Below are 20,589 nucleotides of genomic sequence, written 5' to 3'. Positions count from 1 at the left end.
TAGGCATAGAAGAAACACAAGAGAACCTGGTGGAAAATAAAAGTTGGAACAGACTTGAAAATTGCCCAAAGTTTAGATGTACCCCTGAACCCACTATAGTCAGCTGAATTGTGTGCTCCAAAAATTCATGACCACCCAGAACCTCAGAATGTGACCTTGTTTGGACATAGGGTCTTTAAAGATATAATTAGTGAAGGATCGAGATGAGATCATCCTGGATTTAACTTTGGCCCTTAATTCAATGATTGATGTCCTTATAAAAAAAGGTGAGGACACACACAGACATACAAGAATACCATGTGAACACAGAGGCAAAGATTGAAGTGTTGGAACCACAGGGTGAGGAAAGCCAGTTGACAGAGTTAAGAAGAATGCTTCCTTGGGGTTTTTCAAGGAGTGTATCCCTGCCAACACCTTCATTTTTGACTTTTGGCATAGAAACCCATGAGACAATGAATTCTTGATGTTTTCAGATATACTTTTGGAGACTTTAGCCCTGAGCTATAAAACACAGAGACTACCCCAAGAGTCCAGACTAAAAAATAGCAAGATAATATTTTTTAATCTGAGCAAAACATGGCTGGCTCTGCACCAGAATGACAAAGGCAAAATTTCACAGATTTAATTTTGGTAACTTGCTAAAAAAAAAAAACAAAACAAAACCAAAAAATAAAAATAAAAACAAAAATTGAACAAAAAAAAAAGAAGGAAAAAAGAGAAAGAATAATAACCTCTGAGAGGAAAAGTCAGAATCCAGAATTCACAGGAGCTTTAATATACTGCCTAAAATGTTAGACCTAAAACCATAAAAACCCTAGAAGAAAACATAGGCAATACCATTCAGGACACAGGCAAGGGCAAGGACTTCATGTCTAAAATACCAAAAGTGTGGGCAAAAACTGGAAGCATGCCCTCTGAAAACTGACACAGGATAGGGATGCCCTCTCTCACCACTCCTATTCAATATAGTGTTGGAAGTTCTGGCCAGGGCAATCAGGCAGGAGAAAGAAATAAAGGGTATTCAACTAGGAAAAGAGGAAGTCAAATTGTCCTTGTTTGCAGATGACATGACTGTATATTTAGAAAATCCCATCGTCTCAGCCCAAAATCTCCTTAAGCTGATAAGCAACTTCAGCAAAGTCTCAGGATACAAAATCAATGTGCAAAAATCATAAGCATTCCTATATACCAATAACAGACAGAGAGCCAAATCATGAGTGAACTTCCATTCACAATAGCTTCAAAGAGAATAAAATACCTAGGAATCCAACTTACAAGGTATGTGAAAGACCTCTTCAAGGAGAGCTACAAATCACTGCTCAACGAAATAAAAGAGGATACAAACAAATGGAAGAACATACCATGTTCATGGATAGGAAGAATCAATATCGTGAAAATGGCCATACTGCCCAAGGTAATTTATAGATTCAGTGCCATCCTCATCAAGCTACCAGTGACTTTCTTCACAGATTTAGAAAAATCTACTTTAAAGTTCATATGGAACCAAAAAAGAGCCCACATTGCCAAGACAATCCTAAGCCAAAAGAACAAAGCTGGAGGCATCATGCTACCTGACTTCAAACTATACTACAAGGCTACAGTAACCAAAACAGCATAGTACTGGTACCAAAACAGAGATATAGACCAATGGAACAGAACAGAGCCCTCCGAAACAATACCACACATCTACAACCATCTGATCTTTGACAAACCTAACAAAAACAACAAATGGGAAAAGGATTTCCTATTTAATAAATGGTGCTGGGAAAACTGGCTAGCCATATGTAGAAAGCTGAAACTGGATCCCTTCCTTACATCTTATGCAAAAGTTATTTCAAGATGAATTAAAGACTTAAATGTTAGACCTAAAATCATAAAAACCCTAGAAGAAAACCTAGGCAATACCATTCAGGACATAGGTATGGGCAAGGACTTCATGACTAAAACACCAAAAGCAATGGCAACAAAAGCCAGAATTGACAAATGGGATCTAATTAAACTAAAGAGCTTCTGCACAGCAAAAGAAACTGCCATCAGAGTGAACAGGCAACCTACAGAATGGGAGAAAATTTTTGCAATCTACCCATCTGACAAAGGGCTAACATCCAGAATCTACAAAGAATTTAAACAAATTTATAAGAAAAAATCAACCCCATCAAAAAGTGGGCAAAGAATAGGAACAGACACTTCTCAAAAGAAGACATCTATGCAGCCAACAGACACATGAAAACATGCTCATCATCACTGGTCATCAGAGAAATGCAAATCAAAACCACAATGAGATACCATCTCACACCAGTGAGAATGGCAATCATTAAAAATTCAGGAAACAACAGGTGCTGGAGAGGATGTGGAGAAATAGGAACACTTTTACACTGTTGGTGGGACTGTAAACTAGTTCAACCATTGTGGAAAACAGTGTGGCAATTCCTCAAGTATCTAGAACTAGAAATACCATTTGACCCAGCCATCCCATTACTGGGGATATACCCAAAGGATTATAAATCATGCTGCTATAAAGACACATGCACACGTATGTTTATTGCAGCACTATTCACAATAGCAAAGACTTGGAATCAACCCAAATGTCCATCAGTGACAGACTGGATTAAGAAAATGTGGCATATATACACCACGGAATACTATGCAGCCATAAAAAAGGATGAGTTTGTGTCCTTTGTAGGGACATGGATGCAGCTGGAAACCATCATTCTCAGCAAACTATCGCAAGAACAGAAAACCAAACACTGCATGTTCTCACTCATAGGTGGGAACTGAACAATGAGATCACTTGGACACAGGAAGGGGAACATCACACACCAGGGCCTATTGTGGGGAGGGCGGAGGAGGGAGGAATAGCATTAGGAGATATACCTAATGTAAATGACGAGTTGATGGGTGCAGCACACCAGCATGGCACATGTATACATATGTGACAAACCTGCACGTTGTGCACATGTACCCTAGAACTTAAAGTATAATAAAAAATTAAGAAAATAAATAAAATAAAAATAATACAAAAATTAAAAAATATATATACCACCTAAATATGGAGTTTTTAACAAGCAATCCAAAGACATGTTTTTGAAAACGGGAAAATGTGACCTACACTTAGAAATAAAAGCAATCAAAACCACAGCCAGGAATCTAATCAAGAGCAACATGTATCTACACAAAAACTTGTGTGTTTATTTTCATAGTCCCAAATTAGTATCAGTACAAATGTCCTCTAACTGGGGAATAAATTTTTTAAAATATGGTATATCCATGTAATAGAATATACTCAGCAATACAAAGAGAGAGCCACTACTGATACTACAAATATGCATGACTCTCAAAAGCATTATGCTAAGTGAGAGCAAAAAGACAAAATACTACCCATGGTATGATTGTGTTTATAGGAAATGTCCAGAAAAGAAAATCTGTGCAGTCAGAAAGCAGATCAGTGTCTTCCTGTGGCTGGCTCTGAGACAGGGACCAACTGTCAAAGAGAACAAGGGAACGTCCTGAAGTGCTGGAGATGTCCCACACCTGGTTTGTGATAATGGCTGCACAACTCTGTATAATTCCAAAAAGAAATTGAATTATACACTTATAATGAATACATTTTATGGTATTTAATTTACACTTCAATAAAGCTATTCTTTAAAACTGAAAGAAAAAGTCAATCAAAAAAGGAAAATAAGAAACAGGGCTGAGTGTGGTGGCCAAAGCCTGTAATCCCAATGCTTTGTGAGGCCAAGGCAGGGGGATTGCTGGAGTCCAGGAGTTTGAGACCAGACTGGGCAACATAGCAAGACCCTATCTCTATAAAAAACAATTTAAAAATTAGCTGGACATGGCTGATATAGGAAGATCATTTTACCCCAGGAGTTCAAGGCTATAGTGAGCTATGATTGTGCCACTGCACTCTAGTCTGGGTGAGAGAGAGGGAGACACTGTCTCTCAAAAAAGAAAAAATTAAAAACAGTTAATGTAAGTCAAAGCACAAAGAACTGCTTCAGTTTTGAGTGCTGACTGAAAGCTATTGGGATAAAAAAGAGAAGTCGGTGAGAAAGCTGCATAGCCTTAATCTGAGTCCTAAAAGATGGGTAAGATTTGAATTTGAAAAGGAGAAAAGAGAAAGTATTATAGACAAAGGAAATAACACAAGCAAAGGCAAAATAAAAGTGTGGATGGGATAGTGAAGCAGCTGTGTTTGCCAGAGCATAATGAGGAATGCACAGATAGATGCAACAGGATCCGTTTATGGAAATACAAGAAAATGGGGCAGAAAAAGAAGGGATTCCAAGAAAGCCAGAAAAAAAAATGTTAGTTTTTTTCGCACTTAAAATGAACCCAAGAAGCCATAGTTTGTGTTGTCTGAAAAGATAAACATGGCAAATAAAAATGCCTGTGAAGAAACTATACTCTACAAGTAGCAGAAAATACTCAGTAACTTCATAGGTGTATACAATAAACAATCAGCTTGTGGATTGAAGTCTAAAATCAAATCTCAAGACATCATGAATTACTTGGGAATAAAGGACGCACTTGCCATGTTTCTAAATAATTAATTTTATTGATACTTCAAATAAAAAGGCAAGATGAATTAACAAAAGTCAAATTTTAATGAGTTTACTGTTCCAAGCACAATGTTAAATGCTCCCTCTCTAACTTTTGTTAATGGAAATCTTTTAAAACCCTATTCACATTTTACTGAATCATGCACAGCTTTGATTTGTAGAAAGGGCAGATTCTTTTCAGTCCAGCTAAATTGCTAAGATTGCTGAACCACAAGTCAACTCTGAGCCACCCAACTTTTCAATTTTGAACAATTACTTTCCTGGCAATCAAGGGCAAGCTGAGACAAAATTATTGCATGGACAGGATTCAATTATTTAAGTCCCCATTCCATCCTATTATTCAAGACTGTCCAATGCCATAACAAAATGTCCCAGCATCAATATGTATGCAAAATAACACTGAGCGAAGTAACACCCTTTCTCCCAGAACCTTTGGTTTTTCACTCTCATCACAGAGTGTACATCATCTACCAGAGAATCATTTAGCTAAGCCGCATTCTTTTTTAATTTGTATCTACCACATTTTCCAGCAAATAGATGTTATATATGCATTTTGTTGAATAAAGTGTGATATAAAGTCCAGGACAGTTTTTCATCATGTTAATTCCGACTTTACAGCTAATTTCAGCATTCTCCTAAATTAACAGCTGAAAGTTATACTTTGAAAAAAAATGTGTATGTATCTATGCTACTATCATTAGGGATTTCATACCACTCATATCATGAAAATGTAGGAAACTCCGTGCTACTCAGAATAGCTCACTGGGGCTGCCTGGAACTGATCAAGGGCCTTGCACCTAGCCAGGGGCTCGGGATTTGCTCTCAACTCTGGTCAGGGTGTTACCTTGGGGAGCCACTCCACCTCTGGAATCATCTCATTTTCCTCATCTACAAAATGAAAGGAATGAACTCTGGAATGCTACAGCAAAATAAACAAGGTAAATTGCATTCCTACCAAATATATAAAATTAAAATGGAAAAAAAAAACTGTTTCTAACATCATTGAGCATCATATTATGTTTCACTTTAAGTTAAAACTATCATTTAAGTGTTTACCATTTTTGTGATGGAAAGTTTTCCATATGTAATTCCTCAATATGAATTTATAGTCTCTCTTTAAGGACATGAATTTTATGTTACGTAATAGTCACTGTCTTCAATTAATGAGGGAAATTAGAAAAATTAAAAGTAAAAATTCCATGTTTGCCCCCAATTCTCCCCTTAACTCCTACCAAGATTATCCAAATATAAATATTTCTTTTAATTGGTAAAAATGCTATTACTTTTTGGACCCAGTTTCTTAAGCAAGGAAGCAACAATATAACCCTGTAAACACTATTTCTTTTCACTGCTGCTCCCTTGAACTAAATATTGAAGAAAAACCATTACAGTATAATTTGTGAAAACTTATGTTGCATATAAAATTATCCTATGCTGACAAATGTGGATTTATGATCAAATGAAAGCAAAAATGTACTGAAAAGCTATTTAGCCAAATTCTCCACCAAGTTATTTAGGTGTGACTCACCCTGCAGTTTATTGGATTTGTGATTTTATCTCAACATACTTCTAAAGAACAAATTGCCAATCTGGTATTTTTCTCTTAGAATAATGTATGGTATAATTCACTATGGCAAGCCAAATAGTTAACTTGTAATTTGGGGGACAGCTTATTCGTGCAACATTTTAATGATCATATATCTCCATCCCAAAATTAATCTGTTACCAGGTTAAATCACTCCAAATCCTTTCTTCCACAATCTGCGAGAGTAATTGCTGCTTCAGTTTCAATCATAGAGCAGTAAATCTAGATTTACTTTTAGGCAGCTGGTTTATAAGTCCCTGGATATGCATAATTTCATAAAGTGATTGAAGTCATTTTGATATTATATCAACAGCAGCTTATCTATAGCATCAACTCCAAGCAATTAAAAAACATTCACATTTTATGTGTACCTTTTTCAAGTAGTTTGCCTTTGTAGACACAAAGGTTTTCCCCACCACAGTGCTGTTGATAAACTTTAATTTCATCCCGGAAGTCAGGATTATCAGAAGATAGGTGCACATTTTTCCCCAAATAGATCATTGTAATAGCTGCATTACTATGCAAGGATGTTTTATGAATCCTTCTTGAATCCTGAAATAAACAAAAAAATGAGGCTTATTAACAAATTACGTTCTAATCAGAGTTCTTACCTGACATCGTAATACGAAGAATAAAGAAGGTTATTTTTAAGTACCTACCAACAAAATCTAAATAAAGTGTCAATTTACAAATGCACAAAAAGTCAAACCCATTGCAAAATAAATCCTCCTAAATAACTATAACATATACGTTTTGGCTTTGTATTTTTAATGTAAATACTGGGGATTTGGATAGAGTTTGTCATTTTTTACTTTAAGTGCAAGTATGTGCGGAGGTGTGTGGGGTTGTGTTTGTTATATATAGTAAAAATTTCAAAGACACCAAGAAGAAACTTTTGGCTCTTTTAGCTGGTTCTCCAATAAAAATCCAAACAAATGAACAAATAAATATTAGTAACATTATTTTGTTCCAATTTGTACTGACTTAGAGATTTAGCAATAGTTTTTGTAATTGGCTGCTTTATCTTTATAACTGAGCACTGACAACATATCCTTCCCTGGGCTTATTCCATCTGAGAGGGAGAGGCACATGTGTGATTTCTTCTACGGTCATTCTGAAGATCAGGGGTCATCAATAATTTGTGCTTGGGACTATCCAGTTTCACAGGGGCATTCAGTTGATTGACAACCCAATATCAATATTGTTTATAGTATCAAAACAATCCACCCAACAAAGTCTCTAAAATTACTGCATAAACTTATTTGATATCCTGTGGCATTGCTCAATTTAAATTATTTATAAAATATGTAGCAAATGTGTATGCCAGAAAATCAATATCCTAGGCATTGACTCCTAATTAATTGTTTGAAATATTTTCATAATAGTGAATGGGCACACTGTTTGCCTAACCTCTATGAGGAAGAGGAAGAAGGAGAAGCAGAAAAAAGGAAAGGAGGAAGAGGCAGAGAAATAAGAAAGGCTGAGAGGGTTGAAAGACTTTAAGGGGGCCTAGTAAGAAAATTGTAGCCCTCTAGAATTGTACACAGGCCAGCCTTTCCTTCTCATCTACTTCACTTTTCTAAAAATCAATTTTAAGCTAGACAAAAAATGTGCAGAGACCAACTTTAAGTGGATCCAAGGCAGTAATTTGAGTTGATTCCATCAAATTATAGATGCATGAGAAGCATACATTTTCTAAAGAATAACAAAGTTGCAACAAACATTTTTGAAGGAACTACTAAAATATTTCCATCCCTAAACTCATCCTCTTCCACTTCAGATATATATTTTTTCCATTTCATTCTATTTCTCTGAAGTAAAAACCAGAGGAAAGAAATCTGATGGAATGAAATTCTGCTAGCAACCGTCTGAAAGTATAAATGAGGGAGAAAGTCCAAGATTCAAAAATTCAAGCAAATTTTCTTGCCTGTTGGAAGGAAGAGCTTTCAAATAAAGAGATAATCAACAGACATATTACAGGGGCATCAAGAGCCATGAAAGTAAATCAGCAAACTGGATAATTTCTTGCAGATTAGAAACATCTCCCTGAATCACAGTTGAAACAAAGGGATGATGGCAGGTCTGGCTCCTACTTGGACAATCATAATCCCATGTTTCCTCTTGCCTGGGCAACTGTGGAGCTGTGACAAACCTGTGCGCAGCCCACTGCACAATCAGCAGACCTCAGGCAAATCCAGCTCCAAGCTGTGCCTAGCACCTTAATGAAGTGACTGATTAAATAAAAGCATCCCCCTTTTGTTAAGCAATACTTTCTGAAGCAGCATGGATTTAGAAGTAGCCCTGTGAGTTTGTAGGAGATAAGCACTAAATAAATACAAGGTAATAGTGGGATTAGAGTCAGGGAAAGACCTGTGTCCTATGTAGGAAATGAGAAACTGAAAGGAAAAACTTTTAAAGAGAAAAGTACAGGAAAAGGCAGACCTTTATCCTTTTCATTTCCTCTTATTCATATTTCTTTCCACTAAAGCTTATTTATGATAGTAACATCTCTTTTCTCTTGGGTCTCATTATTTCATTCTCTTTTTTAAAAGTATCCCCTAATTACTACCACCAAGTAAATTTTTCTGAGTTCTAACAGAAGGCCCAAGTGACAGCTTGTGATTCAATATATGCACTAGGAAACAAACAGTAGTTTCTTTCAATTAACTGAATTGCCTCTATACTTACCATCTTGCAAAGATATAATGACCAGAGACAGATGAAACTTGAAAAGGTTTCTTGGCCCTTTCTGCTATCCTCAAGTAAGTATCAAAACCTTTCACGAAAATTCGGTTTCGTTTGAAGAACAGGAGCAAGGCCTCATGCCCCTGCATAACTAAAGCTCATCTTTCTGACTTCCTTCACCAGTTGCTTATGACTTTCCTTCTCATTTCTTTTCAGATTTCTCAGGCAAGTACAACTGAGCTGATAAACAAACAGCAAGTCCATTGAGTGGTTCACCCACCAGCCATTATATATTTGCAACATTTAGCATTCAATTGATATACTAAGTTTTCACTGAAATCTCTTTTATCTATGCCCACGCAAACAGTATAGGTGTCAAAAGGGCCTGTTCTTGTTCATAGTGTTGGGCAGTAACTCCTCTCCATCTGCTTCACAAAGCCCTGGTGAATTCTGGACACCAAGTAGGGTGACCATGAAATTTATCATCCAAACTTAGACACACAGGGAAAGAAGTGTTATTAATAATTAGGAAATGGGGAGAAAAGGACAGAATTTTGAACTCTTCCAGGAAAACTGAGACATATGGTCACCCTATGAATTAGTCTACCCACTTCTAGTCTGATATCCCTCAAAATCTCCCTCCTGTTGGAAATCAGAAGGATCTATTGTTATTAAATAGATCATGTGACTCTCCTGCTTAAAGCCCTCCAGTGATTCCCATTATCCATGGGATAAGTTCCAGCATTCCCCAGACAACATAATGTGTGTTATATTTTCTAACACCTACTATCTTCCAGTGATTGCAATTTTTCATGCTACATTTAAATGTCTGGCAACTGAACAGATTGTAGTGGCCCAAAGACTGTCAATTACTTTTAATCTCCAGACCTCTATAATTGTATAGTCACATGATATTGGAACTATTTCCTTGTATTATCTCTTTCTCAGTAGATAAGGATGACGTCCTACCGATTTCATGCCCCCAGTAACTTGCCAGTGCTGACGCTTAGTAAGGACCGAATTAACATCGATCCAACTGGACACAGACATGGAACAATTAGACATTCCATATTCTGTCCTTTCCATATTCTGATAAAGCTACAGTAGGTGGGTTCCACCCTAAATAGGAAACTTGGTACGTTTATAGGAACTCAATAGTTACCAGAACAAGAAAACTGACTCACAGTGTCTTGTTAAACCAAACACCAACTTTGGTGACTATTCCTTAATAAAGATTGATACAAAACCAGCCTGAACATAAAGAGTGGCAATGCCCATGTTGATGCTGGTTGGCCTTAGACAGAGAAAATCTGACACAAGCCAGAGGAAGAGTGTTCATATACCAAAGACTTAGGGAGCAGCTGGTTGTATGAAAACCTCACAGCACTGCATTACATATGTTCTTCTCTTTCTCTTCTCTTTCTCGCTAGTTTTACCTCCCACTTTGCTTTTAGTGTGGTTTCTCTTTTCATTTTCTTCTGGGCCATTTTTCTTACTACTGTGTAAACCTTACCTCATGCTTATTCCTAACATGCCCAGAAACACCTCAGTCCTTACAGAGGCATCAGAGCTCTAGATTTTTCAGGATCTACCTCACCTATTCCTTCCCACGGAAATCATAATAAGGGTTCCTGCTCACATTTCCTTCCCCACTCCCTCTGCTTCCTAATCTACTCTGGTGCTTCCTTGTGTGGCTCTGCATGGTGTAGTGTAAGGGTTATTATTAATATTATTGAAGATGGGGTCTCGCTATGTTGCCTGGGCTGGAGTGCAGTGGTGCAATCATAGTGGTACAATCACTATAGTCTTAAACTCCTGGGCCCAAGCCAACCTCCTGCCTCAGCCTCCTGAGTAGCTAGGATTACAGGTGTTAGAGATGGGGTCTTGCTATGTTGGCCAGTCTGGTATCAAACTCCTGACCTCAAGCGATCTTCTTGCCTCAGCCTTTCAAGTCACTAGGGTTACAGATGTGAGCCACTGCACCTGGCCTTGTGATGGTTAATTTTGCTTATTAATTTAGCTGGACTCCAATGCCCAGATTGGCAAACATTCTTCTGGATGGATCCCTGACCAATGCACGTGGTGTGTCCCCTCCTCTTGGGAACTGTGAGTAACAATCTATCTTTTTGATGGCAATTGTCTCTTAATCTGTAAGTCTCAACAAACTTGAATAATTTTTAAAAACCACATTTTAAAATAGCCATACAGAACGATATACCTACTTTCATTAAGAAAGGGTCAACTAGTGAAGGTTTCAAGCAGCAGAGGAGCATATTGAGTTTTTCCAGAAAGTTTAATTTAGCACCATTATGTGGAATCTAATAAAAACGAGATGAATTTTGCTCATTCTTTTTTTCCCTTCCTGCCTTTCAATCTCAGTTCCCTGGTTCTATCTGCTAACTTCCTACTGATCATTCAAAGTCCATTTCAAATGCCACCTTCTCTATGAGGCATTCTCTAATCTTCTCAGTCAGAACTAATATTTCTTTCCTCTGTGTTTCTACTGTGCTTTATTTATATCATAATTATAGTACTCATCACAATATATCATGGTATATATGTGTGTCTCTCTTGCTAGACTGCAATCTTTCTGAGAGAAGGAGTTTAGTCTTACTCATCTTGGTAACCTCAGGACCTAGTATATCATTTGCCATTATCAATAAAAACTGGACTGAGCTATGTTGTCATTTAGAGGCAGGACGAGTACATAAATGACTGCAATAGTTCCATTAAGAGATTAGTTAGCAAGCCCCTGAACTAGAGATGTAGCAGTAAGTATGAAAAAGGATTATCAGAGACATGAGCCACTGTTCAGGTGGCATCTAGAGCTGTGCCATCCAGGACAGCAGTCATTTCCCCCATTTGGATGCTGGGCATTTGAAAGGTAGCTCATTTGCTGTAAGTATAAAATATTCATTGAATATCAAACACATAGTATAAGATAACATATCATACTGAATTAAAATTTTTCATATTGATTACATGTGGAAATATTTTAGATATACTTGATTAAATAAAATAATTAAAATCTTAAAATTTATTTCTTGTTTCTCTTTATCTTTTTAAATTGACTATTAGAAAATTTTAGAATTGCATATGTGGCTTGCCTTCTATTTCCATTGGGCATCTCTGATCTAGAGAACTTAGCAACTAGCTGGATATGCAATGCACAAGGAAGAAGAAATAATAGATTTTGAGGCCAAATTACAGGACAAAAGTTTGTGCTTTAAGAGAAATAAGGCAACTGAATGGAGAAACTGGCTTAAGTTGTAACCATGTTGAATTTGAGGAGCAGTAGGACCTATCAATTGGGCATCTGTAATCGCACAGGGCTCATTTGGTACCTAGGAGGCAGATAGGGGGCTTTCATGGAAAAGTCCCAAACTAGTATCATAAACTTTTTGCCCTCTCTTTCAAAAAATGTATAAAAAATAAAAGCAAACTTTGTTATTGGTTTTTAAAATAGATAAACATAACCATTAAGTAGGTTCTTATTTGGAAGCCTGTACTTTCACTTTTATAAAAATTATATATGAAACTATCCACATTTTAGCAGGCTGCTGTGTAGAGTAGGTGACTGGTAAAGTTAGACTACCTCGATCTGAATGGGAACACAAAAATCTGGAGGTAGTGAGGTAAACCTTAGTGCAAAATGTAACTAGTCTCATGGATTCTGTAAACGTAGTATAAAGTTCTGAAGGTGCTAGAACAAAACAGGACAAAGCAACAGAGTCCAGAGACAACTTGCTGGACTGTGGGTCTTAACACACCTTGTCATTTGGCTCTACTGATCATCCCCAGAGACATGAATCACAGAAGCCAGAAACCATGTTGTTCTACCATTCATAGAGAAACAGGTGGTGGCTACCAGCAAGCCACATTTCATTGCTTTTTACTCTTTCTTTCTTTTTTTAAGAGCCTTTAAAAGATTCTTTGGTGGATGGTAGCCGTAAAATGAAAGATGAATTTATGTGTAAATTAGTCACAACAGCCATCTTCCCTTAAATGAATCTTTTCTATATCTAAATAAACTAAACTCAAGTATTAATGTAAAAGTGTGTGACTCTCCCCAGTGAGTCAATTTTACTCTATGCCTAAGAATCAGGGCTAGAGTCAACTCCAACAGATATCTAGCATGAAATCATGTGTGAAGATGACTACATCCTGAATAGCAAAACAAGTGTAAAGGCTGAAGCCTATAGGGATGGGTAGATTTATGGGTGAAGATGAAAAGAAATCACAAAGGAGTAGGACAAGAGGTAAAAGGAGACAGCGAGGAAGCATGAAAACAAAATGCCGTGGAAGGCAAGAGAGGAGAGGTTTTAGGAGGAGGCAATTAATAGCATAAAATTCTACAAAGAAACGTCATGGTAAATTAAAAAAAAAAAACTAAGATGGTAGAAATAAGGCTAAATATATCCTAAAGAAAATAAATACACTTGGACTAAACTCATTTATTAATAGAACAGAGATTCTCAGATTGAATCAAACACAATCCACACCTATGCTACATAAACATATTTAAAGCCTAAAGTTTAAAACTAAAGACACCAAAAGACTAAGAGTGAAAGGAATATATATACACATATGCATACACACACACATACATATGTGCATATACACAGTTGACCCTTGAACAACACGGATTTGAACCATATGTCCACATATATGCAGATTTTTTTCAATAAACATATTGGAAAATTCTTTGGAGATTTACAACAATTTGAAAGACTTGAAGACAAACTGTATAGCAAGAAATATTTTGAAAAATAAGAAAAAGGTATGCTACAAATGCATAAAATATATGTAGATGCTAGTCTGTTTTATCATTTACTACCATAAAATACACACAAATCTATTATAAAAAGTTAAGATTTACCAAAACTTACACATACACTTAACAGACCATGCATGGTGCCATTTACAATTAAGATAAATGTAAACAAATATAAAGACGCAGTATTAAATCATAACTGCATAAAATTAACTGCAGTACATACTGTACTGCTGTAATAATTTCATAGGCACCTTCTGTTGCTATTGTAGTGAGCTCAAGTGTTGCAAGTATCCACTTAAGATGCCGTGTGACACTAGTCATGTCCACATGAGCAATTCATCTCTTTAGTAAATCATCTATCAGAGTAAAAAGTAGTCTCTCAAAGTTCTTACATACTTTTATTGTGTTTAGCATAATACTATAAACACTGAATAACATCATGGGACTCAACAAAGTTTTACTGGTGAAGCTAGAAGCATTCCAAGAAGCAAAGTCATGACATTACAAGAAAAGGTTGAATTGAATTCTCTAGCTGAGATTGCTCATAGGTGGATGATTCATTTTATAAAAGAAGACATAACTTATGGTATTGATAAATACAGTATAGTACTATAAAGGTAATTGCTCTTATTTACAGTTTTCCTAATAACATTTTCTTTTCTCTAACTTAACTTTGTAAGAATACAGTATATAATACAAAGAGCATACAAAATATGTATTAATTGAATATTTATGTTATTGGTAAGGCTGCCAGTCAACAGTAGGTTATAAGTAGTTAAGTTTTGGGGGAGTCAAAGTTTATACACAAATTTTCAACTGTGCAGAGTAATGACACCCCTAACCCCCATGTTATTCAAATGTCAACTCTCCATATACAGTACACACACACTCACACACACAGACACACATACACTAATCTAAAGAAAATAAGAAATATTGTTAGACAAAATAGATTTTAAGACAAAAAGTAGTATGACAAAAAGGATCTCCTCACCAGTAAGATTAAAATAATCTTAAGTCTGAGAGCATATAAGAAGATTTTCTAAACATGTACAAAACAGAACTTGGCATAATTACAAAAACAAATTGACAAATCCATAATTACAGAAAATGGATTTTCATTATAACTCAAGAATTAAGAGATTAAACACATAAAAAGTCTACAAATGTAAAAATATGAGTAACATACTTAACATTTATCTATTGGACATTTATAGAACCCTAATTCCAACATTTAAAGAATATGATTCTTTCCCAAAACTGAACATGTATTAGCTCACAAAGCAAGTCTCCACAAATACCAAGGAGTTAAAATCATACAGATCAAGAATAAGATGCATTTTAAAAGTAGCATTCAGTGAACACAAAAGGAGTTCTTAGAACTGAAACATGGCAGGAGAAAAAACTCAGTAGAATGTGTGGAAGATAAAATTGAAAAAAACCTCTCAGCAAGTAGAACAAAAAGACAAAGAGATAGAAAGTAAGAGAGAAAAGCTAAGAATCTTAGAGCATCAGTCTAGTAGTTCTAACATTCCCAAAATAGAGATTCCAAAAAGAGAGAAAAAAGGTTTTCTTTCTTGGGAAAAAAAAAAAAAAGAGTAAGTCAGACTGAAGCCCTGTGACTCAGGAGACAGACATGATAAGGTCTGTCAAAGCCAGCATACCTGCTGACACCATGCTGTGCTTCTAACCTGAATGCAGAATCCCAGGGGAACCTGGCTCAGATGCTTATTTGTGCTTCACTTGTCATGACCCTGGGATGAAGAAGCTGCTGCTCCCTCCTCCATGCCCAGCTACAGAAGCCCATTCCCCTGGTCATTTTCCGGCTGGACATCCAGTGTCTGACTCACACTAGGACCTCACCAGATACCTTGACACATTCGTGACCTGACCACTCTGACTTCCCCAAAAGGGGCTTTTAAAACTGTTTAAAAACCAAACCCAGACTGTGACCCAAAGATTCTATTCAGCTTATTTTCTTCCAGAAATCGTGTCCTTTCATTACAATGCTAGGTTTGAGCTTATTTCTGAAGTTTTATGCATATAAGCGACAGAACTCTAAAGAAAAGCAGGGACATAGTTCACAGAGAAGTCAGTGTGGCGGTTGCTCTGGAAAAAAAGAATGATGGGGCAGGAAAAAGGGGGCTCCTGCATAATATGATAGTAGAGTTCATTATGAAGATGTAGTGAGTGCGTGGTGCTTGCTTGGTTATTGTTGTTGAACTTGTATATATAGATAAGACTTTATATATTCTTGTGGCTTGTGAGACATTTAAACTTGTTTTTTTAAAGAGCATGAACAGGTAGAATGTACCCCAGTGTTACATTTTAACATCAGAAAATCAAATCCTGCCACCCAAGTGTTTGAGAATGAGGAGTAAGTCACTGTTTTTGCTAAGTGTGAGCCACACCTTTGGAGAGCATGTTCACTGGCCAGGTGGAAATCAACGCCAGCATGCAGAGTGAAAAATTAAGTGAGTGGATGTGGTAGATTCTACTATTGTTGTAAATATTTACCGCCCTTTTCTGTTAGAGACTGATACTTCCTACTCCACTGAGGTCAGTCTTGGTCAAGGGCTTGCCAAATGGCATTCCAGTGTAAGTGACATGTGCCACTCCTGAGTGGAACCTTAAAAGCATTCTGTGGTTCTGTTGCCCATGAGGCCAACATACTCCAGACTCCTTCATTCTGAGCTGTTCCTCCAGTCTGGGTCCCAGAATTACAGCTGACCAACAGTAGATAAGATTGTGAGCAAGTAGATAAGACCAACAGTAGATAAGACTGTGAGCAAGAATATTGTTGTAAGTTGAGTTGCCTGGGGTTGTTAGACTAAGCTCCAGTAAACTGCTCTATAGAGAACTTACTAATGAAGAAGAGGATAAAACAGAAGTCTAAGATTACATCATGTGAGGAAAGAATTTGCTCCTTTATCTAAGGCCTGGATATGTTGAGAGACAGAGATGAATATTAGAGGAAGGCGGTAAATCCAAATTAGAGAGAATAACAGATAATATGACGTACCACCAACAGTGAAAGAGTATCTGATCAAAGACACAGGGCAAGGGTGGGCCTTGGGGATGAGAGAGAAAACATCCTGTCAAAAACAGCAACAAAGGGAGAGAATTGGTAAAAGTCGAGTTGAAAGAAGGAAATTCAAGCAAGTAGGAAGAAGATGGTCCCCTACTTTTGAGAAGGTTAGAGGTAAGGACAGCTGCTGGGAGTGAGATGTGGACATGGGGTGAATAAGGGTCTTGAAAGTGAGGTTGATTTTTAAGAATCTATGTGCATGCTGACACTTCACTTCCTGATGGTCAGCCAGTGAAATGTTAACCCAGCTTATCTGCCAATCACAAAACTTTCATTTAATTGCTATTGGTTGTATATTTAATGTAATAAAAATGAAGAGATATTTTGCTTTCTTACTAGCTTGTATGTTTATAAAGTCCAACAGGCCTTAAAACTGTTTCTTCTGGCCGGGCGCGGTGGCTCAAGCCTGTAATCCCAGCACTTTGGGAGGCCGAGACGGGCGGATCATGAGGTCAGGAGATCGAGACCATCCTGGCTAACACGGTGAAACCCTGTCTCTACTAAAAAATACAAAAAATTAGCTGGGCGAGGTGGTGGGCGCCTGTAGTCCCAGCTACTCAGGAGGCTGAGGCAGGAGAATGGCTGAACCCGGGTGGAGGAGCTTGCAGTGAGCCGAGTTCGTGCCACTGCCCTCCAGCCTGGGCGACACAGTGAGACTCTGTCTCAAAAAGAAAAAAAAACAAAAAACAAAAAAACTGTCTCTTCTACTAGCATTTTGAGGAAATGAGTACAACAAACTGTAATCTCTTCAAAGAACACTGAAATAATTTTGTCTAGGTATGATACAGTAATTTGCCATAAATTGTTAAAAATAAACTATATTATGTTTTTTAGGCATATCAAGGTTTCTCAAGTTTTACAAATTAGATGTTAAGATACTTCTAACAACATGTGATTGAATCGGTGCATTTAAGGAAATAAATGATTTGGAAATAGGTATTGTTCAAATTAAATTTGACCACAAGAGTTGTTAAATCTTTTATTATTAATTTTGCTAAACTCATTATGCAACTGAACTACTTGAGTGTTTGGTTTCAGATTCATTCAAGCTTACTTATAAAATTGTATTTCTTTACACAGAACATTTTGCATGCAATTTCCTCCAAATTATTTTACTGTAAACCTAGAAATCTAATAGTGCAATGTAATCTGTGATGAATTAATAAAAGAAAAATGTGTTCCATAATTACCCTGGTCAAAAGAGGTTCTAAGCCATTTGGAGCAGTGGTTGGACGAAATCTTCTCCTTCTCCATGTTTCAGATCTATTTTCTCTTGTGATTTTCCCATTTGGGGGTGGTGGAGGAGGAATAGGCATCATGTAACTGTTAATGTTTGGAAGTTGATATGAATTCATTCTCTGTGAATTGCCTATGGAGTTCCTGAACTTCATCACTGCCTTCTTGCCCTGTAATCATATTTCATCACATAAGAAGCAATGAAACAGAAGCAGTGACTCAATGTAACCCAAATTTAAAGACAATCCTAAATGATTGACATTGCATGCAAACATAACTGATATCAATAGACAAACTCAAAACACTCCAGTCTACTGAAAAATGACACTTTGTAGTATCTGCAGCAAATTAAATATTCATAAAATTCTAACTTTATGTGGTATATTTTTTAAATAACATAAAGTGATGACTTTTTATAGTACTTTTGGGGTTTTTCTTCAACAATCCATTAAACCCAACACAATTAAACAATTTAAAATCAAGAAGTTTGAAGTGTTGTGCTTTAAAACAGAGCTTTAGTCCACTTAGCAATAGGAAATTAGTACTTTTCTCATATTCTCATTTCAAGCATCTAGGTATTGGAATAAGCAGGGTTTGCAAAGCTGTAAACAAACTGCCATGTACTGTTTAGCATAAATAACTCATGTACTATTTGGAGTAAATTATTACCACATTTACAGAGGGAGCATTAAAATATTTGTCAAAATTTTAAGGTATATACCCTTTGACCTAGAAATTCTAGTGGTAGGAATAAATCCTACACTGATAACCATACAAGTTTACTAATATAAATATGTGTAAGGATACATATACACACATGCACACACACACACACACATATATATATAAGGAAGTTAGTCACACAAAGTGTAACATCATATAAGTCCATCAATAGGAGGATGTTTAAATCTTGCTTTGTTCATATGATAGATCTCATTAGGCTTAAACAAAAATAACATGAATCTATTTATCCTGAAATGAAAAGGTTCATATGGTATAACCATAAATTTCTTTTAAATAATTTATGTGTGGATTCTGATTAAAAACAACAATGACTGAAAAAATTTGAATGTGGGGCTGCCTTTAGGGATATACCTTCATACTGTTTTAGAGTTTAATCAGCATGTATTATTTTAATCATTAAAAACACCAAAGGTATAGTCAATAATTACATTTGTCAGGTATAAGTGAGTCACTGAATTTTCACAAATTGGTCATTTTTGTGTACCTGAGGTAGTTTTCCAAATTTTAAGGAATATTTAAGTAGATTTATATATTTTGCAAAAATTTACTTATATTTCTAAAATATAAATTTATATTGTACTTATGTTTATTTTTAAATTTCTAATTAATTTTTGACCAACTTAGTTTGTATTTTAATATGCTTATTGGTGAAAAATTATTTTGTAGAAAGAGAAGTCACTCCAAATATCTCTCATTGCTAAATGAGCAAAAGGAACTTATAAGCGAAGGGCATGGATAGCCCATATTTTCATTGAAAAAAGCATATGAACAGAAAGATTTAAGTATATATTCACCAAGGAGTTCACAATTGTTACAATGGTTGATATTGCACTGTGCCATGCTCTAACTTTGCTTTTCTTATATTTTCCATTTGTTCTGTAATGGAGTACATATATATTGTAATAAAAAATAAAAATAAGTTAAAAAATAATAAGGACAAGAAAGTAAATGAATCTAGAACTTTTTGTGTTTAAGGATTTAAAACAAAATGATTTCTGTGTAGGTATCAATCAATTGCATGCCTTGTTTGGAAATGGTTTACCAGTTTTTCAAAAACATTAACATGTTGTTCTTTACTTTGCTTGTTTTAGTTCAACAGCATTGTGGACATCTTTTCATGCCAGTGCAAGAATTCTGCTTTATACTTTTTTTTTTTTTTTTTTTTTTTTTTTTGAGACGGAGTCTCGCTCTGTCCCCCAGGCTAGAGTACAGTGGTGCGATCTCGGCTCACTGCAAGCTCTGCCTCCCGGGTTCAGCCATTCTCCTGCCTCAGCCTCCCGAGTAACTGGGACTATAGGCGCCCGCCACCACATCCGGCTAATTTTTTTGTATTTTTAGTACAGACGGGGTTTCACCATGTTAGCCAGGATGGTCTCAATCTTCTGACTTTGTGATCCGCCCGCCTCGGCCTCTCAAAGTGCTGGGATTACAGGCGTGAGCCACCGCTCCCGGCCCCTGCTTTATACTTTTTAAAAGTACTTTAATATAACACAACAATATGCTATTATTTAGGTATCTTCCAGTTGTTCGCTATTGCAAATACAACAGTACAAAATATTCTTTAATCTGTTTCTTTACACATATGTGTGTATTCCTAGGATAAATTCCTACTTGTTAAAATGCTTGAGCATGTTCATTTAAAATGGTGATAGATATTTGCATATTGCCTTCACAAATACTTGTACTAAGTTCTACTTCTACCAATGATATATGAGAAACTCTCATTCTAAGGACATTCATTTTCAATCAAGTCATTATTTTTACTCATTTGCATCTCATCCAGTCTGTTTTTGACCAAATCACTTTTGCCTAAATTAAAGACTCTCACTGCTGCTACTTAGCAAAGTTCAACCTACTTCTATCTGTTGTACCTTCAAGTACTTTCAACATGTATATACTTTACTCTTTT

The 20,589-nt window shown here is 36.2% G+C and overlaps 1 protein-coding gene across 1 annotated transcript in view; it reads right to left on the bottom strand.

Moving 5' to 3' along the window:
- The window catches only part of ERICH3 (glutamate rich 3), a 114,101-nt gene that overhangs the window by 54,145 nt on the left and 39,367 nt on the right, over window positions 1–20,589 (bottom strand). The window contains exons 7-8 of the mRNA XM_010381098.2: window positions 17,891–18,106; window positions 6,522–6,702 (exon numbers count right to left, since the gene is read on the bottom strand). Coding sequence (XP_010379400.2) covers window positions 6,522–6,702; window positions 17,891–18,106 — 397 coding nt within the window. The remainder of the gene's footprint in view (window positions 1–6,521; window positions 6,703–17,890; window positions 18,107–20,589) is intronic.

Source organism: Rhinopithecus roxellana, chromosome 12, assembly GCF_007565055.1.
Source record: "Rhinopithecus roxellana isolate Shanxi Qingling chromosome 12, ASM756505v1, whole genome shotgun sequence".
Lineage (NCBI taxonomy): Eukaryota > Metazoa > Chordata > Mammalia > Primates > Cercopithecidae > Rhinopithecus > Rhinopithecus roxellana.
The sequence above is the reverse complement of the archived record's forward strand: the minus strand, read 5'-3'. Positions and strand labels throughout refer to the sequence as shown.